General features: G+C 39.0%; 1 protein-coding gene across 1 annotated transcript; it reads left to right on the plus strand.

The window, feature by feature from the left end:
* The first annotated feature begins 18714 nt into the window (after positions 1-18714).
* On the plus strand, positions 18715-27389 carry LOC144661415 (uncharacterized). Its single transcript, XM_078522167.1, has 2 exons — positions 18715-18762; positions 25995-27389. The coding sequence occupies exon 2, from the start codon at positions 26017-26019 to the stop codon at positions 27040-27042; it is 1026 nt and encodes a 341-aa protein (XP_078378293.1). The 5' UTR covers positions 18715-18762; positions 25995-26016; the 3' UTR covers positions 27043-27389.
* Positions 27390-27665: the final 276 nt, after the last annotated feature.

Below are 27665 nucleotides of genomic sequence, written 5' to 3' on the forward strand. Positions count from 1 at the left end.
CTCTATGGTCTCCCACAATACCAATATTACCGTCTACAAAGGGTTCTCAATGCCGCGGCACGTGTGGTCTGCTTGGTCCCTAAATTTGACCATATTACTCCCATCTTAAGTAGACTACACTGGCTTCCTGTTCGGTACCGGGTGACGTTTAAGATACTGCTACTGGTGTACAAGGCCCTTCATGCGAAAGCTCCGCCTTACATCTCTGGCCTTTTGAAGGCCAAGCCTGTTGGTCGGTACAACCTGCGTTCCGATGGCCATGATATGCTAGTTGTCCCTAAGACAATACTGAAATCTTTTGGGGATAGAGCCTTTGCCAAGGCAGGCCCCTCCCTGTGGAATGAGCTTCCTGTTGACATTCGCAAAGCGTCATCGATCGGTGGAGACTTTTAAAAGTCAATTGAAGACTTTCCTTTTTAAGAAAGCATTTCGCGTTTAAGCGTTTTAACTTTTTAATCTTACTGTTTCTAGTTTGATTTGTATGTAGGTTCATTCTAATTTTATATTTTTATATTATTTTTACATATTGTAAACAGCGCTTTAGAATATTTATAGTTTTAGCGCTATATAAATGTATAAATTATTACTAAGGATGGGCCGATACTCGATACCAAATATTCGATACACCGATATTTTGACAATTTTGAAAAGTATCGATACTTTCGAAAAATATCGCACTTTCGATACGTTTTCGATACTGCACACGTGACCTGAGCCTGCGGTCTTCTGGTCACCACGTGAGGTTTGAAAATGCGATTTTGCTCAAAGAAATATTGATGTTCTTGTCAATATTTGAATTTTTTTTTGCCTTGACTTGATGTCCACACATTGCTAGCTGATGCAACAGTGAACCGAAAAGACCAAAATCAACATTCTTGGCTAACATTTATAACGCCAGGTCTCTCCTTTGTATGGTCACGTGACAAACCAATGACGTTAGGACGGAAATGACGTCATAATATCGATATCGATATCGAGAAAAAAGGCAAATATCTATCGATATCGTATCGTTTTGAAAAACCTGTATCGGCCCATCCTTACATTTTACTCAAGTTCGCGAGGGAGAGATTCCTTTTTGCTCTTGGTTCAATGATGAATCAACTATCAATTATTTCTCACATAATGACCGTAGTCTTGAATCAATTGAAAACGGTGCCAGTGTAGAACATTCAAAAATCCGCTCGATGCCATTTAAGTATATTGGCTTAAGTCTAGAAGTCGTTTTGATGTTTTGAAATATAAAATATCATCAAAAGTTTTATTACATGGCCAAGGCTAGCTGGCTATGATGAAATTCAAGCGAAAATGTACAAAGTTTAAGCTTTAAAACATCTTTTATTAGGATCGCCATCTTGCCGCTAACTACGGTCGCCATCTTGCCGCTAACTACGTTGCCATGGCAATTTTATAATTTCACATGTGAAATTATAAATTAACGTTAAAATTTCGCGCCAAAATTAAGGAGTAATTTGTCACCTATGATATTATACTAATAATCTATATAGCGCTATTCAACTAATCTTCCATGACGCGCTAAATAGAGGAAATTTTTGTTAGAATTGATCTATAGGAAATATTCTGTCGACTAATGCAAAAAAATTGATTAAACGCTCAACTTTCCATCCAAAGTAACGAATTAGATCTTCTAAGTAATTTTGCTGACTAGGTCTTCCGTCCGGACACTAACGGCAACCAAATATAACTTAAAAGCGTCTGAGGCTGGCAAGCTAAATAATACTGAAAGAACAAGAGTCTGACAAAAGTTACACCTTTCGTTTGACTTCTATTGCATAATACACTTCATTTTACAGCAATAAAGCTAAAACAAGAATTTTAATTCAGGCTCTGCAACTCACGTTTATTTGGCTAGTAAGCGCTATAGTTTATATTCACTGCATATTGTCGATGAGGCGAAATAAAGCTCTCTTCCTAAATTTTTTCTTTAATTTTCTGAATTCCACTACAGCATATTAAAAATGTGCAAGAAGCGTCTTTAGACTGGATTTTGAACAATAGTTGCTTAAATAATGCGTTCTGTCCGGACCAAAGACGGGCTGTCCATACCAAGGGGCGTCAAACCGAACCACCGTTTTGGATATTACACGGAAATCGAGTAAGCACAGAAGCTGTTGTCTTTTCACATGTTAGCTGGATGCCACGGTAACTTACAGGACAAATCTCTTCTCACTGCTCTTCTTCTCGGCTAAGAAATGCACGTTCGCGCCTTTTTCGTCCGGACCAAGGGCCACATACTGTAGGCATTAAAACTGTTTTATAAAAGGTAGCGGAAATGATTTCCGGTAAAATTCCCAGCTGTTCAGCTTCCTTATTTCATCGACAGCACAAATTTCCCGCTCACCGCCGATGTTCAGGTCTAAAGCCTCAATAAACATCCTCATCGTTTCGCTTTAAGGTTACAATGGTTTTTTCAGTTTTAACCCATAAAATTGTGGTATTATTTTCAGCGCTGAATCGGTACTGAAAAGTTTGATAATTTTGCGCTGGTTGGGCCTACTTTTCAGATTTTATCCGTCTGTTTCGTCTGTTCTCTTACTGACAATAAAAATTTGCAAATCAGCGCTCGAGAATTCGCTCAGTTATGCAGCTTGTCACCTATTGGAAGGAATTTCACGAATCTATGAAATAATCATCAGTCTGTCTGTCTGTATTGCGTGCCTATTTTCTTCAATCTGAAAACGAGGCTGCTACCGGTTGCTAAGGACTGAGTTTTCAATATGGCGGCGTCTACAATCCTAGACAAAAATCCATGGGACACTTAAAGGAATAGTGCTCAGTGACCATTCCCTTTGCATTAAGAACGCCTTGTTTAATTTTCCGAGCCCCCCTTTCCCCCCAAAACAATGTTGAGATATTGTCCCACGGTATGATGGATAGAAACCAACATTGAATTGGGGGTGGGGAGGGGGAGGTCAATTTTTCGTCGAAGTGGTTAGAGCACGTTCCTACGTAACGGAGTCCATGGAGCACTCTACATGGTAGCATCACAGAACTTGGCGGACTCCAGATGACGCCGAGGGGCGGAGCACCGGACGAGCCGTCTGAGCTCTGCCGTCAATCGACACGAGACGGGGACTGATGCGGAGAGTGCGAGGCGCACCGACCGTGATGCCACCCCCGCGCGTGACCCGACGCTGCACCTCCCCCCACCGCCCCGGGCTGACGCGATCGGACGTTACAGTGCGGCCGACGGCCGGCGACGCACCGAGTCGCCCCCGACCCCCGCCCGCGAGCCGGGGGCGCCGAGGGGCGCGTCGCCCCTCCCCCGGTGAGTGAGCGTCCCGGCGGAGAGGCCGAGATGGGCGGGGGGGGAGGCGAGGGGAGCGGTCCGGGGGGGACACGCGGAGGGGGCCCGCGCGGGAGGGAGGGAGGAGGGGAGGGGGGGGGGGGGTAGGGCGGGCGTGGCCGACGACGGGGGCGCGTGTCCCGGGCCCCGGTGGGGGGCGTCGCGGACCCAGGTGGCGGAGGGGGGGCTGGGGGGGTGCTGTGGGGGGTGGGTGGCGGGTGTGTGTGGGTGGGGCGTTGGAGGACCTGGGGGGCGGGCGAGGCCCAGGAGTGGGGTGGGGGGGGCGAGGTGCGGGCGCACCTGCTGAGAGACTGATAGACTGGAGACGACGTGGTAGAGGGGCAGGCGAGGACAACGTGAGTGGGGGGGCCTCACCTTCGCTGTGTAGGGAAGTGGAGGAGGTGCCTGAGCCACAAGTCTTGGCCCTGGAGAGAGGATACGGGCCCCGATTTTTTTGAAATTTGTGCATATGTCCTCTTAAGTGTCCCAGGACTTTTGTCTAGGATTGTATTTGTGAGCTCGGTACTGAACTCGCTATTTTTGGCTATAATACGATTGCACATGTATTATTTCAATGAAATATCAACGGTTTTAATGCAAATGTAGGTCCACGGCATAAAAGACGTGACACGTGACATCAGAAAATAAGGGGGGAGGGGTGGGTGAATTATTAAAAAAAAAAAGGCCAGAGAAGCAGGACTTATTTGGATTTGTGGTCGCTCTAACTGTATCTTTGTATAAAGAAGACAGTGTTTTGTGACAAAATCGATTAACTCATCACTTTTTGAACAGATTCGAGTCAATAGGGATCAATATATCGCCTTCATCAGACATGAGGACTATGTCGGAAAGCCCCCAAAACGATATCTTTATCGCAACAAAACAAACTTGACAGGGTTTCTACAGCGATTTTTCTTCTCAAACAGGCAAATCTCTTTTTGGTCATTGAAAAGAAACCATTCTTTTGGCTGTTAATAATTGAACATGTCTGTTCAGCTGAAATTTGACACGAAGATAAGTGCCACTGTTCTGTTGTAATCATGAGATAATGAGATACGCTAACATTTCTCACAACAGTACTCGCCACTGTTTTCCGCTTTTTTATGCCCTAGCTCAGAAATATATGCGTGAAACGCAGCTAAACCGATTTAATATTCAAATAGAAACCCTTTATGAAGTATTCATAAACGATGCTAAACGTTTTGCTCAATTTCTCACAGTACTCGGTGAACAAGCGTTGAGATAAATAATATATGCTAATTATTCTACTCTTGGTTTACGAGTGAGTACTGTTAAAAAAGTGATTAAACGAAGAACCAGTTACAACTATCGAACGTCATGGCATTGAATACACTATTCTTGATATGCTGAGATGAAAACCCAATGAAAATGAGCACGTTCTAAATATTTTAGCTCAAAGAATCATGCGAGTACTGTTGCGTTTCCGGTCGAGCACTGTTCAGGGTACTTACAGTTCTGAGAGGAAATATGATGGTTTTGAACACTTAGGCGCTGTTTCTTGGCAAAGAATAATAAAGATGGAAAGCAATAACGATCCCTGACATTAGTGTACCATGTTGTACTGAAAAGAGTTCGCAAAGCTTGTATTTGGGCGCTCAAAGACTCACAAAAGAAAGCAACAGAAAAAACAGTCAATTTCTCCCAAGGAACGGATTCCAACAGCTACACTTTGTGGCTCGAAAAGAACTCCAAACAGAGCTTTCTTGTTACATGCTGTAACTGTTCACAAACATTTGTGCAAATAACTGCTAGAACAAACACATTTTAAACCTATGCAACCTTCTTTCGGACGCAAAGACAATCCCGATTTTTTCGCACACAAATACAATCCTAGACAAAAATCCATGGGACACTTAAAGGAATAGTGCTCAGTGACCATTCCCTTTGCATTAAGAACGCCTTGTTTAATTTTCCGAGCCCCCCTTTCCCCCCAAAACAATGTTGAGATATTGTCCCACGGTATGATGGATAGAAACCAACATTGAATTGGGGGTAGGGAGGGGGAGGTCAATTTTTCGTCGAAGTGGTTAAGTGTCCCAGGACTTTTGTCTAGGATTGTAGTTCATTGATCATTGAAAACAAGTAAGTGGATGACTTTAAAGCAAAAGGATCAGTTCTTTAAGGTAAGAAAAACTAAAGCATTATACCACCAGTACAACTGGTTCGGAGCAATTGCAGAATACGCCGCGTTTTTGATCCACTTCATTTTATTAACAATCTTTATACATGTGTGTCGGTAATGCTGCGGTATGAAACAATGTGCACCTTTATAAATGAGATTGAAGTCAATCGCAGGATATTCTGCAAGCTTAAGTTCTTTGTCCATGTGTTCCTCGCTTTATATTTTCGTGTAGCTCTGATTGAAACGTTTTACCCATCTCAGTTAGTATCTAGCGAGCAACTTCAGAAGCATTGTTTATCATTCTGAGTCTGTGATGAGTTTATCTGATTTGAATGTTTCAGCCACGAATAATATCCAACTTTGTCAACATTCAAGCTTACAGAAGAACTTGTGTACAGGCTTTGAATCATTTGGTGTATTAAATAATATAAAGTCCCTAGAGTCATTTGGCTGCCCATATTGCATGTGGTACAAATACAGACTGCAGACCTGCATATTTGCAGACTTTTTTAACATACAGTTACCATTACATAAGGGTCTATTATAAGGGGTGGTACAATCCATTTTGTTGTTCCCAGACCGCAAGCTGCTTTCGTTTTCTCCTTCAGACTGAGACCGTCCTTACGGTATTTTTTCCTAGTTCTAGGGAAGTAAAACACTTTTGAAACAAAACAACATAATCTTAATCAAGATCCACAGGCAATAAAAATGTTCATTGAATCTGTATCAAAACCACGTGATATTTTCTTGACCATAAACTGCCAGATAAATACCATAAAATTCCGGTTATAAGCCCTGGGCTTATCCAACTTTGTAAGGGGTTTTGGGTGGGCTTATTAAAGGAGGGGCTTATATTCGGGAGGGCTTATAAGTGAAAAAAAAACATGTTTCAAAGCAATCCATGGCAGTGTTGATTAAAATACATTTTTAAGTTAAAAAGTCATAATAAAGCAATATTTAGCCCTGTTTGGTACTGTCCTCCAGTAGAGGTGGGCTTATAACCGGATGTGTTTTTTTGTTTCCAGGTAGATGGGCCTATAACCAGGGGGCTTATACCTGGAATTTTACGATATATATGTACCCACAGACTGACACTCAAACTCGGCTTAAACCGCCAGACAACCAGAGAATAACCTATGAGAGCTAACTGTAAACAAGCTAAGGCCCAGATTAATTTTAAAGCATTCAACAACATTATGCAATTAGAATTTGAAAATATTTATTAATTGTGAAGACGCATTATTCACTTGTGATGACCAGTAGTAGTAGTGGCAGCAGCACACGATAAAAATTTACCACAGAGCTGATGTGGTTGTGTTACAAGTTAAAAAATAAAAAAAATATAAATTAATGCTAACAATACTTAAATGCTACAAAAATAGTAATTTACGATGCAATTTAGTATCTAAAAGCTAAAATTACAATAGAAATTACAATGATCCCAAAAGAATTATCATTCAATTAAATATTTTAACTACTTTCAAATAAGTTTTCTTAGTTTCGTGTTACTGTGCGACACGCCTTACCGTGGCCACCCAACAAACTTTTTTACAAGTGTGCTCTCGTAATATTAATATTATTATCTCGTAATATTATCTGTTTGACGAAGACGCCTCCTTGCAAAGTTGAATATGGTTAAATAGATAGTTGTTATGTCGTATTTGTCAACAAACGCGTTGAAAACATAAAATATTACAAGACAAAACTTGTAAAAAAGTTTGTTGGGTGGCCACGGTAATGCGCGCCGCACTGTAAAACAGTTAGTGCTGGGAAGTTCCCTTGTTTGGGTGTCCCAAAGTGTTCCAAAAACCTATTGATTTATAGCTAGTAGATTTGCACCAGAGTTCTGTTTTTGAAAGCGTTACCTCAAAGGTCAGTTTCTTGCGTAAACTGTAAATGCAAACGTATTGTTGGATAGAGACCAGAGCAGGTCCATATGAACATTTATAAGCCAACAGTAGCAACCTTAACTTGTACAAATCATACAGCGGGAACCAGTTGGCGTGAGCTAGCACCTTATCGCTGGGTGTATACCAGTCTAATGCATAAATTTTCTTAGTGGCATGCACATAGATCCTCTCAAGCTCGTCAAAGAGTGTTTTTCCACAGGAACCCCACAGAATTAGTGTATAGCTCACCGAAGGGAAAATGATTTTAAGAAAAAAGTCAGATCTGACCATGGTACAATGTAGATAAAAAGTATAAGGACCTTAGAAGATTGAGTTTCTGGGTGTAAGATTTGATTAGTTCAGTAACATGAATCTTCCAATTGAGTTTATTGTCTTGAGTATGGGACGAGAGAAAAATCGAGTCCCCAAAAGGAATGGAACACATGGCCTCTCAGATACCTGTTGGGTGCTCCAACCACTGAGCTATGAGAGACTTTTTGTAAGCTAGGCCATTTACTAGGTGTGCATCCGGCACACTGCTAGGACCAACAGTGTTGCATGCATCATATGTGTAATTAATAATTCAAAAGAGGGTAAATTTAAGCTTGGTGAATTAAAAGATTATGAAGAAATGATAATTTGTCAGGAGGGTGGGACAAAAAATCTATAACTGAAATACACAGGAAAAATCTCAAATACATGTACAGAGTTTAAATCTACAAAGTTACATGTACTTAGAAACTCTCCTTACCACAAATGGAAATAATATTTATAGACAACATTCATGTTTGTGAAAAATTATTTGATATTCTTCACTTTAGTCTTCCATTCTTGGAGTTCAAGCGGCGACTCAATTCAGTACTCGAAATGTTGATTTCATTATTTCTGACTTCAAGCGACAGGCATGTCATGAAATTTCTATGACTGATACTATTAAGACTTAATAACAGCCAGCACAATAGGAATACACGGGGCGCTAATTTTATACTGCAGTGTAACATGGACCAGCTGTTGCAGCCATGACAATATAAGTAAGATATTCAGGCTGCAAAAACGATGTGCTCGTATTATCCTTGACGCTCAGCAACGCCATAGAACTGTAGATCTTTTTAATACTTTTGGATGGATTATTTATTTATTTATTAGATTTCCCAACATTACAAAAAATATTTACAACAAAAAAGATAAAATATATAATAATAATAAAAAAAATAGTGGGAGGATAACAGCAGGGGGAAACTGAATTCCCATGTAAAAGCTGTTATCCTAGATAAAGCTAAAAATTTACAAATAAATTTTCTAATGAATAAAATTAAAAAAAAAAAGAATTACGCTAATAATAATCCTTTTTTATATCATCGAGGCTGATATAAAAAGGTGCACTATAGCTCACCAAAGGATCATGGGTGCTTGCCCGTTATACATAAACGACTTATTAAGACTTAATAACAGCCAGCACAATAGGAATACACGGGGCGCTAATTTTACCATTTTACCAACGAAATTTAATAGAGTGAAAGAGGGAGGTCGCACGTTTTCCGTAACGACTAGTAAATGCTGGAATCACCTCCCCCTTAGGTTACGCACCTCTTCATCTGTAAATATCTTAGGAATGCTTTGTATAAATATTTTAAATTAAGTCAGCTCAAGAATAATATTTTTACTCCTTTTTTTAGATAATAACTTTTAGATTGTGTTATTTAGTAATAATTACCTTTGGATCAATATTGTAGATTAGTTTTTAAATTTTTAGCTTACATTTCGATTTTAAATTAGGTTTTAACTAAATTTTAAATTAGATTATTGTTTATAGTAGATTCTTATTTTTTTAGTACATTAGAGAGGGCCACAAATTTATTAGTTGTAAAACTATTACGTGTAACCCTCTATAAATAAAGTTTGATTGATTGATTGATTGATTGTGAATACTAGGTCAGCAAACATCTTTCATCATGTATCTTCTGCTAGTAGAACTCTTTAGTCTCTTCAGTACACTGAGATGTTGTGCGTCCTTTTTGGATATTATGAAAGTGTTGAAAAAGGCGAGCAGTGAACAAAATACGTGAGACAAAACTGTGTGTTACTGTAGAGAAAATATGCAATCTTTGGACAAATTCTCCCATGTCTGTCATGTGAAGCCACTCAATGGTCCCCCTAACATTCTAATTTTGAACCAAGGTCTTGGATGGAGCTGCGTTTCATAGATCACAATTTTTCATGCTTACAGTAGCAACCCTCAAAGTTAAGACCATTTTAGTCGCCATGGCGACTAAAATTTTGGAGCTGGCGACTAAATTTGAACCAAGGTCGCCAGCCTGGCGACTAAAATTGAGAGGAAGGATTGAAAGCATCAGCTTAATTTGGTGACTAAAATTTTTCACTGGCGACCAAAACTTGAGTAGTTGGTGGCCAAATGGCCACTAAGGAAAAAAATAAACTTGGAGGGTTGAGTAGTGATACGTTCTCATTATTTTTACCCGTAGTTTTTTTGTTATATGCTTAGTTCACATTTTATTCGCTAGTCTGTATTTTACCTTATAGGAAATTAACGATACATGTTATTTACGCGAATTTCAAAAATTCGCGTTAATTTTATTGACGTTAACTTTTTAACTATAAGGATTTAACCAGAACTTTACTTAAATTTGCGTTAATTTTATTATGCATAAATTTTGTTTGCGTTGTTAAAATGTTTCGTTATATTCCTATAATACGGTATGTCTTGTCAGCAGTCTGTAAAGGTTTTTAAAATTTCAGCCCATAGTCCGTAGTCGGCAGCCTGTGTCCATATTTTATACTGTTTATTGCACTAATACCCACAACTATGCACTGATACCCACTAGATAATGACTTATGACTTATTCCTTTAGGCTCCTGGTGGAGCAAAGGGCGTCAACAATGCTTCGCTACCGAACTCTATTTGCTACCGCCTTCTCTGCTGCGTTCCAGCTGATGTTAGCGTTCTTTAACTCCTCCTCAGTTGATCTACTTCAGGTCTTTGCAGGTCTTCCCACCTTTCTTCTACCCTGCGGATTCCACTTTAAGGCCTGCTTGGTGGTGTCAGTGCCTGGTTTTTTTAGTGTGTGGCCGATCCAAGCCCATTTCCTTCCTGCTTTCTCAGTTGGTATGTGCTCTTGTCTTGTCCTGCAACGACATAATGGGAATTGGAAATTCCAAAGGGGTGGTGGAGAGGAGTAGGAGTTGTCAGTGAAATTTTGTTTCCAAATAATTAAGTTTAATGCAATGTTCTTTGGACTGAATTGTGCTGGCGACTAGGCTTTTTTTATTTCTCGCATGTAATCAAAAGAAGATTATTCTTGTTTATGAAAGGTTTCTTGTTTTATTAGAAACCTGAGAATATCTTGTTTTCGTTTTGTCTGGCTATTATCTGTTATTTTACCGCAATATTATTTTGGATGACATGTTTCAAATCTCAGGTTCATTAATACAGTTAGTTCAACTGGAATGGAAGGGGATGGGTGACTGTACATAAAGATAATTTAACAAATTGACAAGGGATAGGAAGGCTCCATAGGGTTGAATTACTCATAAATACAGGCAGCTGATTGGCAGTTGCTACTCTCAATGCAAGTTTTCTGACACAAGTTAATTTGATTTTAATGTATGGTGATGTATCAGGCAATAACAGATGTGTGGAATTTGTCTGAGAGTTTGGCAAATCCCCATTTGCATATGCATAAATCTACTGCATTGAACAATTCTACTCTAAAGTAAATTTTTGCTCTTATTACATTCAATGACACACATCTTGTTATTTTCAAGAAAGATACTGCAGAAAAAAGGTGGAAGTGTAAAGTTTTTTTTTCTGTTAAATTCACTGAATAGTTCACTTACGCTGGGTGCATAAATTGATGGAAGCAAAGAAAACACTATACTGAAGGTAAAAAATGGTTAACCATAATGTTTGCTGTTGATGTTGAAACCCAGCCAAAAGCATACGATTCACCCACCTCTTGAGGTGTGGACTGTTGTGCAAAGAGATAAATTTCTCAACAAGCCAATCCAAGCAGCCATGCAAAGGAGAAAGACATAAACTTTTCAATTAATTGAAATGCCACAAAATAAATAAAAGACCTTGTTTATGTTTCTTTGCAACTATGTAAGGTACTCCACTGTCATTTAAAAAGCCTGAGCTAAATATATCCTCACAAGAGACTGGGGGATCTTATGAGAGATGTACCATAAAACTTTGGCTTATTTGCTGCAACCATATGTCAGATGTTACTGAACATACTGTAATGAGTTAAAATTGTAAAGCATACCCAGAAGGGTGCTTTGTAATTGGAAAGCATCGTATTAAAGGTGAGCGCGTTAGCTTGTCTTCAAAAGGGTGTAATATTGGATTTTTTGGTGTGTGAGATTTTGGAATGATCTTGTTATTTTCGTTTTTGGTGCGGAGGAAATGGTGGGTCCAAAGGCTTAAGTCCGTCCAGAAGTATGTCGCTTGTACTGCTGTCGGTTTGAAACTGAATTTGTAACATGAAGAAAAAAGACTAACCCAACCGCCCTAAATGGGATTCTAGACATCTTGAAACCCCACCCGGCAGTTTATTTAGGCTGTCCTGGTTATTCGCTGGTGCTCGTGCAGTGATGTGAGGAAAAAGAGGTTCTCTGAGAGTAATTCAGTCTCACCTGCTAGTGTTTTTAAACACTAGTCTTAAACAACTGGACACCAGAGAAAATCAGAAAGTCCTCTTGTCAAAGCAGACAGAACTACAAACATCCGTAATTCAGTGCACATTTAAAGTCATCTCTGAGATGTCGTTTTTAAAAGCCATTACCGTTTGGTACTAATGATCAATTAGCCATGTTCTAAACGAGCAGGGGACTGGGTACGAATTTTAAAAATTGATTAAATTGAAAAATAAACCCTATCATCTAAAGGGGCATCCAAAAATTAGTTTATTTACAAAATTTGATTGTTATTGGTTTAAACACATAGGTATGGTTCACTTTTAGAAATCGTTAAAATAAGAGAGCTTAGTATGGATTGGAGGGACAGCTGTCCCTCCAATCCATACTAAGCTTTCTTATTTTATCGATGTTTAAAAGAGTACCATGCCTTTGCGTTTAAACCAATAACTCTCAAATTTGGTTAAGTTACTAATTTGTGGATGCTCTTTCAGATGACAGGCCAAATTTTTCAATTCAATCGATATTGAATATTTGTACTCAGTCCCCCGCTCGTTTCGAACATGGCTAATTAGTCATTCTGAAATCGTTATTAAAATAAGCGTCTTAAACAGTCTTAAAAATTATAATGCGTTAAATATACCAATACATTTTGACTTAATTAGTGTTTTTTAACTCTTTCTTGCAGGTGTCACACAAAAAGATACTCGTATGTCAAGTCAGAAAAGATCCCACCACGGACAGAAGCCATTTCAATGTAAAACCTGTGACAAGTGTTTTATTCACTCAGCGCATTTGCGAATCCATGAACAAAGATTCCATACTGGAGAGAAGCCTTTTAAATGTAAAGCCTGTGGCAAGTGTTTTACCACACCATGGGAATTGCGAGTGCATGAAAGATCCCATACTGGCGTTAAGCCATATCAGTGCAAAACCTGTGAAAAGTGTTTTAGCACAGCAGGATATTTGCGGACCCATGAACGATACCATACTGGAGAGAAGCCTTTTAAATGTAAAACCTGTGACAAATGTTTTACCACTTCAGGGGAATTACGGATGCATGAAAGATCCCATACTGGCATAAAGCCATATCAGTGCAAAATCTGTGACAAGTATTTTAGTCGAGCAGGAAATTTGCGTGAACATGAAAGAAGATCCCATACTGGAGAGAAGCCTTTTAAATGTGAAGCCTGTGACAAGTGTTTTACCAGAGCAGGGGAATTGCGAGTGCATGAAAGATCCCATTCTGGCGTTAAGCCTTATCAGTGCAAAACCTGTGAAAAGTGTTTTAGTCAAGCAGGAAACTTGCGGACCCATGAACGATCCCATACTGGAGAGAAGCCTCTTAAATGTTAAGCCTGTGACAAATGTTTTACCACAGCATGGGAACTGCGCGTACACGAAAGATCCCATACTGGCATAAAGCCATATCAATGCAAAACCTGTCGCAGGTGTTTTAGTCAAGCAGGAAGTTTGCGGATACATGAAAGATCCCATACTGGAGAGAAGCCTTTTAAATGTAAAGCCTGTGACAAGTGTTTTGCTAAAGCAGAGAAATTGCGGGAACATGAAAGATCCCTTACTGGCGTAAAGCCATATCAATGCAAAACCTGTGGCAAGTGTTTTAGTCAATCAGGGCATTTGCGGAGACATAAATTATCGCACACTAAACAGAAGCCATATTCCCACATGAAATGTCTCAAAATACACAGCAAGAAACACTGTAAAACTCTGTGTTTTAAACAGGACAAGGATTGTGCTGATGAGAATGATGTATCAACATCAGCAAGATCCACTTTGAAGGATCTCAATCCAAGCCATACTAAGACATTTACCTCTTGGATTTGCCAGGACGAACTTAGCAGTTATTCCTTACTTGTTGAACATTATGACAATCATATGAAATATGTTGTCACAAAATGAACCGTTAGTCGTTCTACTAATATGTTGTTTGTTTGGTTTGTGCAACGTTTAGGGACGATTTTAAATTGGTGCCAATGTTGTCTGTTTTTACTGATCGCATCGTAAAAACTTAAGTAGCACGGGAAGTGTACAGAAGAGTAATTGACTTGATGTGTCGGTATCACTAGGGCAAGATCTACTTTAAAAAATGTTAATTCTTGGTTTTCACGTGACGTCATCAAAATTCTAAAACCCATGATTGCAAGACCCCTGAGTTTTTATCCTTCAATGGCAATTAGACGTGCATAATATATATCCTTTTGAAGGTTTTTAGCTCGATAGCATTCGCCGTCTTTAAGTTAGAGCATTTTGAATTTCGGAGTTTCACGCCACACGAGTTCAAAGATGGCCGCCGGAAGGCTGTCACGTATTTTTTAAAAATGCCTCATCCTGCGATTTTTAACAATCTGGACAGTTGAGGTTTCGCGAGAAGTGTTTTTGTGAATGTTTACTTGTTCATGAGGGTGATTTGACCGCTTTTTGTAGCAGAATTTAATGGCAGATGTTTTCATTGATATCCGGCCGCCATGTTGGAGCCCAAGCAGTTGGGCTCCAACATGGCGATTCCATACTGTGCTCTCTTTTTTATTTGCGTGAAACATTTTGACTGATAACTCAAGTACGAAATAACGTACAGACCTAAGACTTGGACAAGTAGTTTATATAGTAGTTTTCTACAACCTGTATTATTCTTGATTTTTTTGACTCGATAGTTTTGGATTTATTTTTTCGCGGTGTGACAGTAAAAACCACCCATACAAGCCATCTTAAGACGTTCACCTGCTGGATTTGTCAGAAGGAACTCAGCATTGTTTCTTTACTTGTTGAACACTATGAAGGTCGTGTGAAATAACGTGTTTTTATACACATAAACTCAGTTTTAGTCATTCTGTTAAGGGACCATAGTCAGCGACGCCTTTGTTTTTGTTTACATACTAGAGTTTCGGTATTATATTTTACCGGGAGCGTGTCTAAACGAAATAGATCACTGTGAAACTGCTAAAGATAAGTAAACAGACTTCCAGCACGAACTTACAGCACTGCAATAACATTTCCATTCACTATACAGTTTTCACAATTTCTATGGCATCGAAAATGGCGGAGGCTGAGTAGGTTCCTTTAATGCATGCATATATTACTGTAATTCTGTTATGTTAGATTTTGATAAGTTATATTTCTTAACGAAACTGTGGATAACTAAGACGTTTCTGAATTGGTGATTGTACTTCAACTGTCTATATTGTAGAAACTAAAAACAAACTAATTGCTTGGGACATACAGGGCAATAAACGAGTTTTGTTTGCGTTTGATACTATGGTATTTATATTTGATGCGTTAACAAAAACGCCTTTAGTTGGGTACCTTTTAGTCGGGGAAATGGAACTGCGCAATTTTTCCAGAATGACCAACCTAAATACATTATAGGAAAAGCTAATGACTAACAGAGTGGCGTGCAGGCTATTTTCAATGCTGTCATCATCGACAGAAGAGGAGACCAGTGATTCGTATCCGAAAAGTTTAAAACCTCACTAAACACTAAAGCCTGGTTTTCACTAGCGACACAAGCGCAAGCATAAGCGCAATCACGCAAAAAGGACAAATTTTGATCCTTGTTCTTGTGCTTGCCGCAAGCACAAACACAAGCATAAAACTACAATGCGCTTGTACTTTTGCTGAAGTCGAAGCCGTTTTCACGGTTAAATAAGAGCTGTTATTCTTGCGCTTGTGCTTGCGTCCCTAGTGAAAACCAGGCTTAAAATGAACGTTTTGATAAACAACAACTTGAACAGTAAACGAGGCGCGCGAGAAAATGACCTAGACGGCTTTTCCCTCGAACTAGTAACCAATCGCGTTAAAGTGTATTTTTTACAACGCGCCTTTGATTGGCTGCTGAAAACAAGCGAACGGCACCAAGAAATTTCTTACTGTTCAAGTTGTTGTTTATCAAAACGTGCATTTAGTGAGGTTTTGAACCTTTCGTTTAAGAAACACTGGTCTCCTCCTCAGAGGGCTAGCATCCAGTAGAATGCGTTGTGTTTTGGAGTCAGATTAGAGTAGAGATGGCAGTGAGAGAAAAACGAAACTGACTGCTTTGACCTAAATTCAAAATGTAACGACACTTCAGATGAATGGAACTCAAGAGAAAAAGACAGCTATAACATACTGAAGATGCTTCAGGGCCGTTACCAGACATTTTGGCATGACAAGGCAAGATCTTGCTAGCAGATTCAGAGAGTCGCTCTCCAGAACATTTGGAGAGCAAGAAGCTCTGAAACTCTTTCTTAAATGTTTTAATTGAGGTATTTCTTAAAAAATCAATCTCGTTCGACTGGTGATTATTTTCCCAACTAAATATACTTTGTTTTGAATTGTCGGTTAAAATCAAGACAAGGCAAGTGCCTCGTCTTGCCTCTTGATAGTTACGGCCCTGTGCTTTTTTACATCTTGGCACAGGTTAGTTGTTATTGTGGAAAACGTCCGGCTGTCCCTAAAAATCGAGCTAAAATCGAGCGGGATGACTTTATACAGTAAACTAGTTTGAATTGATTCATGTGATAATGACTTTTAGCTTTACGATCAAGCCCTTTTTCGAAGTATAAGGACAGGACGGCTAGGCAAAAATGAAAAATGTAAGTGACTATTTCTATTGTTGTAAAGGGTGTCTTTGTAGACCTTATGCGCGCAGAGCGGTAAAAGCATAAGTTCTAGTCCTGAACTGCTGAAGTCAGACAATTGCAAGGGAAGTCGAGTACCGCATTTTAGAAATGAATGTAAGCTAAATGCCCTGTCTTTCGGATTCGGAAAAATGAGGTTCTTTTCGAGAAGTAAATCTGAGAACTTTAAGGTAATGTACTTGTCTATATATAAATGAAAATGCAAGTCGAATTGTGTATGTCTTGCTTCCGGCGCCGCAATTATATAAATCAGTAATTAAATACGACGAAACTTAAAAAGGACATACTTTTACATACTTTCTATATGAAAGTTTAAGGTGCTTATGTTCATAACTCTCTCGCTAAAATACAAAAATTCCTCATGTTTGTTTTGTGAGCTCGTCTATGGAAACCAGCGACGGGTTGCCTTTTCACTTGCCCACAAACTTTAAATTTCAACAGACAGTTGAAATCACTATTTAAGGCTACTTCGACTGTAAAAACGTTACAGTTCAAAAGAATGGCCAATAAAAATAACGTGTTTTCATAATGTGTTGTATCGCTGACATTCCGAAAATTTTCCCAAGCAATTAGCAATTTATTAAAATTCAGAAAACGAGTAGCTCCAAACGATCTTCTAGTCGTGGTTGTCTTTGTAGCCCAAGAGCAAAATACTTTAACCGTGTGATGTAAAGACGTTCATCAAAGCGAGACATACTTTCTTCAACCAAAAAATAAAATATTTTATTCTACGAAAGGTTGCGTTTTCTTTTGTTTTTGTTCACTCTTCGAGCGCGAATAAATTGCCTGTGTAATATTAAATCTAGGGAGTTTATCACTGTAAACGGAAAGCAACTATTTTCCATCTTATAATCGGATGTTTTCCCATCACAGACCTCATAATTTTAGGTCAATGATTTGCCTTTATTTCGGAGTATTTTTTGAATTATGTTTTTAGTTTTAATTTGTTTTCTGTGTGAAATGTTTGTTGGCGAGGTCACATGGCATTTTCTCGCGCGTCTTGCGCGCAAGGATGTTCTAAGAAATAGCCTACACTGCCTACACGTGAATGCGATAGCACGCGTCACAATGCTAGATGTAGCCTTCTAGATTATGTACTTCTGCTCTAATTGCGAATGAACTTAAGATCATCAAAACAGTTCAAGCACTGAAAAATTTCGTTTGTTATTTAATTTGACAAGAATGCAATTTCTATGGAATCTTTGTGACGGTCACATGATCGATCGAGCGGCTGTGTTTCACTATTTTCATGATTGCGGGTTGGAAGAGATTTCATTCTATTGCACTCCGCACGATGTATGCCGTATCTAAAGCTAGGTGTTACAACAGCAAGGAGCCCCACACCCGGGGGGGGGGGTACTCCCTATAATGGCCTATACGGGGAGGCTCCGCCCGAAAGGGGTACCTTTTTCAGGCTTCAGGTATATAAAAGGGTAGGGATTTCACGAGTTTGAGTATATGAAAGGGTATGGAAATCTGTCATTTGGCTATTTAAAAGTGTCTTTTATTAAAATATTTCGAACAGACGCAATTTATGGCTGTATCATTTTAATTTATTAAGCGCTACATTAAAATGACAAGAAAACGTCCTATTTTAAGTACACGCCATGTCTCTTAGGTATATGAAAGGGGTACCTTTTTTCAGTTAAAGGTATACGAAAGGGGTACAATTTCTTTTTGAGTACCCCCCCGGGCCCCACACGCCTTTCGTAGGAATATATAGGCGTTAAAACTAAACTGCCAAGGCGAATTAACCTCCTATCAGTCTTTCTGTGAACGGACTCCTTTTCCGTAAGACAAATGTAGACACTAAGCAGTACATAAGCACTTAAAGGCGTGTGAATGGTCCAGACTTAAAACGACTGCTGACAGTGGCATTGAAAGGGCTGGTAAGAACTATTAGTACAACGCTATAACTATATTATTGCCTTAGTTTGATTGCTGGCGAGGTAGACAACAAGAGAGTGCTAGGTACCGGTAAGTTGTGTGGACATTTGTTTAGTATCATTCACTATGTAAGCATTGCGTGCCTATTGTCCCGGGGGACCTGGTTCCGCTGGGACAGATTTGTTAATGGCGTCTGTCGGTAGTGGATGTTTTTGAAGCAAGGTTTCTTCATTCAATTGTTCATTTAAGGTAAGAATAACTTTTAAAGACTTTATATTTAATCAAAAATGGTTCCAAGCGATGTAAGATTACTCCGCAAGTTTAATCCACCTCATTTACATGTGTTCGTAACACCATTCTTATTCAATGAGATGTTAATAAGTTGCGGTGTATTCTGCATGGCTACATATTTTATAGCCTCGTGTTTTATGCTCATTGTGTATAGCGTTGATCGAAACCTTTTAACACTTTCAGTTCGTTTCTAGCAAAATGAGAACTTAAGTGATAGTTGTTTAATTACATAGCCAATGAAAGTTTATGAGATTCGAGTGTTTCAGCCATGAACACCCTCCGTTTTAGGGTTTAGCCTCATGATCAGTGTTCAGATTCAAGGTTACAGTATGTTGCCCTATTACCGGACACTTTTTGCACTTACCGTAATATCTTGCTTCAAAACAGCACTTACGAGCTGAAACTTATCCACAATGTAGCTTCCACTGCTGGTAAGTAGGTCGTGGAGTTTTATCTTCTAAATCTCTTTGGCTTCTTTGTAATCATGGAAAGAGTTGGTCAAATTCGGTGCCCTAATTCCGGACGAGTTGCCCTAATTCCGGACGATAGTTACGAGGAAAATACTCCCTTTCTCTCGGAAATATTATTCCCGATCATGGCAAAATATAAGTCATTAAGGCTGAATAAAGGATTATTCTTTTGAAAAATTGTCTTTCAGGCAAAATTTAAAGCATTTTTCTTTCAATTTTAGCGAGGAAATCATCAGGCCATTGACGTAAACAATGTTCAGCGAATGTTTCAGCCACTTGAAACGAAGTTCGCCAAGGAAGATTAATCGATACCAAAACAGGTATCGAAGCTTTAATACAGCACAGACAGTTACAAAAATGCTTGTTTTTCAAGACCTATTCCATAAAATTGTTTTCAAATAGGTAAACAAGTTTGCTGTAGGTATGCGTCCGGAATTAGGCACACCTCATCAAAAATTCAACTTAACTCTTTGGTGACCGTGCTCGGAAATTAAGAGCGAAAACTGAAAATTTATTATATGCTGATAAACCTAGTCCTTTTACCTTTACTTTAATATATAAATAAATATAATATATCGCGCACTTTGCGAGAGCAGAGCGCTTTATTGAAACGATGTAGTTTGACGCGCTGTAAAAATCGGATTTACGAAGAAAATAATTTTTACCTACCTCCACGAAAACTTGAATTTTCCCCTCTAAACGGAGCGCAGCTCGGCCGAAAAAAGAGCAAACGAAAGCAGACTAATCGCTAAGTCTTCTGAACTTTTTGTTTAACTTAATTTTACTGTTACGACGATATACGAAATTTTTAAGTCGAAGTGTCCGGAAATAGGGGTGTCCGGGAAATAGGGCAACATACTGTACACCCGGGTTATCAAATCAAACGTTCGGTTTTCGAACTCAATCGAACAAAACTCCAACGATCAAATTTGATGTTGTTTGGTGATCGAACGAAATCGAAGTCACAAAAAAATAAATGTGAATCAAACCAAATGGAATGTTCTCTTAAGTTCGATGAGGTTCGATTTAGTTTTGTCACCGAAAAATACCTAAGCGAGCTTACGTCATACCACAATATAATCCAGAAAGCAAATCATGTTCTATTACAAAAATATGTCCTTTGGGAGTACCCAATGAAATTACTTGGCCAATTATGATGGCAAAGCGAAGACAACATGAAGTGGAAAATTAATTTGTATTTGCTGTTACGTGGATTTATTTAGTGCACTATCAAGTTCAATGTCTGAAGAACGGGTTTTTTTCATTAAATACATGTGAAGTTGAAAAGCAAATAAATTTTCACTTCACATTGTCCTCGATTTTGCCTTGGTGATTTACGAAGTAGTTCTTTGGGGTACCCCAAAAGGATGTTTTGTAGTCGAACATATTTTGCTTTCTCCTAAGAGCATGGGAGGGAAGCCTCGAGGCAAGTGGCCCATACTGCCGGAGCTTATCCTGGTTTCTGTGGCATTAAGCAGCTAGAAATATTTCTACTCCTCCCTGAATGGGATGCTAGTCCATCGCAGGGTTCCCCCCCCCCAGCATTATGTCGCCAGTATCCATTTATACACCTGGGTGGAGAGAGGCACCATGAGAGTAAATGTCTTGCCCAAGAACACAACACAATGACCCCGGCCAGGCCTCGAACCCGGACCGTTCGATCCGGAGTCCGGCACACTAACCATTAGGCCACCGCGCCTCCCATCTCCGAAGAGCACAGACAGTTATTTTGACCAATATCTGTGAAAATTGCATAAATTGTCCCATCTGGTGGCACAGAAAGACAAATTAACGACCTACTTTGACATTCCAGCTAGTTTAAAAGAAGAAGGGCGCAAACTCATTTCAGTCAAATTAGGCCAGACTATAGTTCAAGGACTATTCTTTCGAGGACCGAGATTTCTGATTTTAAAAGTGCGTCAAGGAAATATCTTTTTTTAACTACATTCCAGTGGCGTTACCTGATTCTTCGATGCTGAAGTTGCATGCCTTGTGTAAATATTTGTATTCTATACACGAGTCGAAAACCTTAACTCATAAAACTGCTCTAGCAAACCACCATGAAAACACATAAAAACAATCCTAAACAATGCAAAAATATGTATACTCCATTTCATCGCAAACCACAGCATGTCAATAGTGATGACAACTCGAGCAACCGCAAGACGCCGTTGACAAGGTGATGACACTTTTGCCGCCTTTCAACCAATGGGAATTTTCCGTTTCTGGAGAAACGGGAAATTAAATATTTCCAAAGATGTCTACAGCCCCTCTATTTTTTTTCGCTCCCTGCCCCCCACCCCTTGCTTTTTCCGTTTTGCTCTGGCATCCAGTTCTCTCGCTGTTCTCATCGCGCGCTCATCGATCAAAAAAACACGAAAAAATAGAGGGCTGTGAACAGTCTAGGATTTAAAATTCATGAGGGGTGGTGGAGAAAAGTAGGGGTTGTTAGTAAAATTATATTTACAAATGGTTAAGTTTAATGTAATGTTTTTAGACTGAATTGTGCTGGCGACAGCCTTTGATAATTCTCACATGTAATCAAAAGAAGGTCATTCTTGTTTGTGCAAGGTGTCATGTTTATTAGAAACCTGAGTATATCCTATTCTCATTTTATCTGGCTATTTTTTTGTAATTTTACTGCAATTTTGGATGACATGTTTCAAATATTAGGTTCATTAATACAGTAAGTTCAGGGATAGGATAGCATAACTTGATTTACACCATGCCATAGAAAATACAGCCAACAAGAGTACAGAAAAGCCGTTGTATATTCGACGGTATTCAACTCAACCTTCCCATCGTGCGCTGCGATCTTTTGTCCTGGCGAAATTTAGTCAGCGTATTTTCTATGGCATAGTATAAAATAGTTATGCAACACTTTCTCGTGGTAAACCATGGAATATCCCACTTGTCACTTGTATTTTCTTAGTATACACACTCGCCTAAAGGCTCGTGTGTATACCGCGAAAATACAAGTGACTCGTGGGATATTCCATAGTATATCACTCGAAAGCGTTGCATAACTAGTATATAAACAAGGTATTTCTATCAGCCTGTTTAAAAACAAATTGGATTGAAAGGGGATTGGTGAAGGGATGCAAAGGTTCCACAAGTTGAGATTGAATTGCTCATAAATACAGGCAGCTAATTGGCAGTTGCTACTTTCAGTGCAAGTGTTATCACAATTTAATTTTATTTGATTTAAATGTATGTGATACATCAGGCCACAAAAGATGTGTGTAATTTGTCTTAGAGTTTGGCAAATCCACATTTGCATATGCATAAATCTACTGCATTGAACAATTCCACTCTAAAGTAAATCATTGCACCTATCACATTTCATGAGGCACATCTTGTTTATTGCAGGAAAGATACTGCAGAAAAAAGGTGGAAGTGTCAAGATTTTTTTCTTGTGAAATTCACTGAACAGTTTATTTACAATGGGTTTATGAATTGATGGGAGCAAAGGAAACACTATACTGAAGGTATGAAAAGCTGCAAAACTGATAAACTGTTTTTTATTTTTAGAAGGAAATGTGTAGCCATAATTAATTTAATTAATTTGCTGGGCTTTTTGCTGTTGATGTTTCAACCCAACTAAAAATGCAATAGTCACCCATCTCTTGAGGTGTGGACTGTTGTGCAAAGAGATAAATTTCTTAACAAGCCTTTTCAAGCAGCCATGCAAAAAAGAAAAACATTTACCTCACATGTAAATGAAATGCCACAATATAATTAACAGATCTATTAATTAATCAAGGTTTAGACCTTGCTAATATTTGTAGGCAGCTATGTAGGCATACTTAGCTGTCATTTAAAAAGCCTGAATTTAATATTAGCTTACAGATCCTTGCTTTCTTTTGAGAGATGTGCCATAATACATTTGCTTTTTTCTATTCAGAGACTTTTTAGCTGGCTTATTTGCTCCAGTCATTAAATGAAATTAAAATGTCACTAGACATACTGTATTGACTTAAAATTGAAACAAACAGCCAGAAAGGTTCTTTGTAATTGGAGAACATGGTATAGCAGGGACGGCGGAGCAGTTTTCCAGGTTGGGGGGGGGGGAGGGGCTGACTAGTGAATTTAAGTGGGGGGGGCTTAAGAGACTCTTCTCTTGAAAAGTCTTTATTTTTTCGGAAAAAGTAGGAGGGCTAAAGCCCCCCAGCCCCCCCAGCTCCGCCGTCCCTGTATAAAATGTGAACACACGAGCTTGTCTTTAAAGAGATGTAATATTGATTATTTTGGTGCCTAAGGTATGCAAATTTTCTTTCATTTTGCTTTTATTTTTTTATATTTCAAGGGTTAATTAATGTCCGCCTTAAAACCTGTGGCTCGTCCAGCTGTCTTATTGGAATTGAGTTTGTAACATGAGGGGATACCACCCTGAATGGGATTCTAGTCTCTCTGAAACCCCCAGCAGTTTTTTCAAGCTTCCCTGGTTATTTACTGGTGCTCGTAGTGATGTGGAAAAAAGAGTTCTCTGAGAGTAACTCAGTCTTCCCTGCTAGTGTTTTTAAAAACGAGTCTTAAACAACTGGACACCAGAGAAAATCAGAAAGTCCTTTTGTCAAAGCAGACAGAACTACAAACATCCATAATTCAGTCCACTTTTAAGGTCATCTCTGTGATGAGGTTTAGTATTACTGATCAAAGTCACCCTGAAATCGTTATTAGCCGTTTTTTTCCGTTTCTGAACAATTAGGAATGTTTTTATTGTAAATAATAACTGTGACCTCTCATGCGAAAACGTTCCTTAGGACTTGCAATTCTGACACGGATAGCCGCATGTTTGCCGTTCAGTAGCCGTGCAAATGGGATGGGATGCCGTTCAAGCCGTGTAAGCTATCCGTGTAGAGAAATTTGCATGCCGTTTGAGCCGTGCTAGCGTTCCGTGTAAAAAAAATTGTCAGCCGTTCCAGCCGTGTTAGATTTCCGTGTCGAGAAATTTGACAGCCGTTCGAGCCGTGCGACCGTTCTGTGCAGAAAAATTTGTGAGCCGTTCGAGCAGCTCAAGCTATTCTTTCAAAAAAGCTGTCAGTCGTTCGAGAGGCCGATAGCTCTTTTAGATTCTTTTGCTCATTTGCTGGCTTGAGATGGCGGTCACGCCAGTAAGTAAATATTATGCGCTGTTTACAAACACTTCGTAAATAATCGCGGTCCTGCTCCTAAGCTGATAATCTAAGTTTTCATAACATATGTTTTATTTAAAACTTCAGCTATATTTAACGAGTTACTTACAGTAATAACTAGAAAAATGTTTCGATGTTTGACAGTATGCAAATGTTGATCGGGCACTTTTAATTTGAGGTCGAAGATAATATTACCTTTTATCCTGTCGACTCATTCTTGCGAACAAGCTCTCTCATTGGAAAGACTAAATAGCTCTGCTCTTTCAGTTTGTTAGTCCTAAACTGCTTTTAACATTTTTTTTTTCAAGGAAAACGTTTGATAAACTTCAAAAGCCAGCAGAAGCTCCCTGCGTTGCGAATGTCAATGCGGCATATCAAAGTTTTGCGGTTTCACGATATGTTGGGTTTCAAGCTACAAGAGAAATTATTCCGTGCGTCAAGCGATAGTTTAAAGTCAATTCGAGTGCCTGTTTTAAAAGGAAGAGTATTTTACTGACTCAATAAACTCAATACACTTGTTAAACTCGAAATTGTCGCACGTGTACTGAATTTGCAGACGGTCATGTAACTGAACATTCGTTGGTTACGTACACTTTGTGAAGAGTCATGGTACTTTTTCTACTTCTTTACCAGCGTTCTATTTAAGACTTAAGTTTTATCCGATAAGTGTCCCAAAATATGTATTTTTTTTTAGTCAGTTTTATGGTATGCGAACATCAAGCGCTTTTGATTTGAGGTCAAAAGAAATCTCTCGTGGGAATTACCGCTGTCTCGACACTGTCACACTGAATCTTTCTTGTGAATGAGAGTAATAGTCATTTTCCCTACCTTCTGGGGAAACTTTCGATTCACGACAGGCTTGAAAATCGAAACGTTTATGCCTGATGCGACGCGTGGCTTCGACGTTCGAAGAAAAAAAACGAAAACGCACGCACTTATCCATTGCGTTACGCATTTGTTTGTTTGAAGAGTTATAATATATTCAATCGACTGTTTTTGATTGCTGTTATTCAAGTCCGTTCGAAATGAAGTGTATTCCTTTATATAGCGATGCTGTTCGTAGGGAGTCTTCGATTTTCTTTATTTGAAAGGCAATATTTTCCAGCCGTTCGACTTCATCCGTGTGAAGAAAATTTACATCCGTTTAGCCGTTCGACTTCATCCGTGTGAAGAAAAATTACATCCGTGTAGCCGTTTGACTTCATCCGTGCAACAAAAATTTACATCCGTGTAGCCGTTCACAGCATCCGTGTAGAACGGCTCATCGACCCGTTTCTCATCCGTTCGCTTACCGTGCGTTCAGCCGAACACACCGATCGTCTAAGGAACGTATTCGCGTGAGAGGTCACAACTTAGTTTAGCATTTTATTGTAAATGATATACTTTAGCATCCTTATTATTTTAAGCTGAAGACCCCAAATTTATCAGTAACTTAAGTTACTGTCACGGCTCACCCTCATTAAATTAAGTCTTTCCTTACCTTACCTTTAAAATAAGTGTCTAAAACAGTCTTAAAAAGTTATCATATGTTAAATATACCGCTACATTTCGACTTTATTAGGCGTTTTATAACTCTTTCTTGTAGGTGCAGACAAAAAGCTATACCTATGTCAAGTCAGAAAAGATCCCACCGCGGGCAGAAGCCATTTCAATGCAAAACCTGTGACAAGTATGTAAGTCAATCAGGACATTTGCGAATCCATGAAAGAAGATTCCATACAGGAGAGAGGCCTTTTAAATGTAAAGCCTGTGACAAGTGTTTTACCACAGCATGGGAATTGCTGGTACATGAAAGATCCCATACTGGCGTTAAGCCATATCGGTGCAAAACCTGTGAAAAGTGTTTTAGCACAGCAGGAAATTTGCGGAGCCATGAAAGAACCCATACTGGAGAGAAGCCTTTTAAATGTAAAGCCTGTGCCAAATTTTTTGCTACCGCAGTGGAATTACGATTGCATGAAAGATCCCATACTGGTGTAAAGCCATATCAGTGCAAAACCTGTGAAAAGTGTTTTAGTCAAGCAGGAAGTTTGAGGATCCATGAAAGAACCCATACTGGAGAGAAGCCTTTTAAATGTAAAGCCTGTGACAAGTGTTTTATTACAGCAACGGTCTTGCGGGTACATGAAAGATCCCATACTGGCGTAAAGCCATATCAATGCAGAACCTGTCGCAGGTGTTTTAGTCAAGCAGGAAGTTTGAGGGTCCATGAAAGAACCCATACTGGAGAGAAGCCTTTTAAATGTAAATCCTGTGACAAGTGTTTTGCTAAAGCAGAGAAATTGCGGGTACATGAAAGATCTCATACTGGCGAAAGGCCATATCAATGCAAAACCTGTGGGAAGTGTTTTAGGCAATCAGGGCATTTGCGGACACATGAAATATTGCACACTAAACAGAAGCCTTATTCTCACTCAAAAGGTCTCGGAATACACAGCAAAAAACACTATAACACTCTGTGTTCCAAGCAGGTCAAGGATCGTGCTGATGAGAATGATGTATCAACATCAGCAAGATCCACTTTAATTGATGTCAATCCAAGCCATGCTAAGACGTTCACCTGTTGGATTTGCCAAGAGGAACTTAGCAGTTACTCCTTACTTGTTGAACATTATGACGATCATATGAAATAATGTTTTTACCGTTTGTCGTTCTTCTTTTGTTTTGTTTGTTTGTTTAATTCACATAAAACCAAACTGTGAATGGAGACGTAAGGACGATTTTAATTGGTGTTTCTGTTTTTATAGACCGCATTGCAGAAACTTAAACATAGGCAAAAAAGGGTACTAAAGAGTAAACATGCGTTGTTTTCGTTTTAAAGTGATTGTGTTCATGTATCTACATCTTTAGGGCAACAAGGTCATATGAAATAGCTTGTTTTTTGTTACTAAATAAGCTGTTAGACGCTCTGTCAATGGATGTATATATGTATTACTGTAAATCTGTTATGTTAGGTTAATTCATTTATTTCTTGAAGAAACTGTGGAAAGTAACAACGATGCAGAATTGGTGATTACGTTTTGACAGGCTGTCTCATAGGAAAATGCATACAGGAAAAAAGAACATGTTTTTTTGGGTTAAAAACGACAGCGTTCATATTTGTTTGATACATTGACAAGAACGCTTTCCTTTCATGGGCTAGTGAGTTTTTACGGAAAATGGAACCGTGCAGCCTGAGTTTTTCTTAGACCGCAAAACACTGGCTCTTTGCGAACGCGCTTGGTCTTCGAACAACAGGTCTGGAGTCAATGTTTCA

This window comes from Oculina patagonica, chromosome 7 (genome assembly GCF_052425735.1).
Source record: "Oculina patagonica isolate OP01 chromosome 7, crgOcupat, whole genome shotgun sequence".
Taxonomy (NCBI): Eukaryota; Metazoa; Cnidaria; class Anthozoa; order Scleractinia; family Oculinidae; genus Oculina; species Oculina patagonica.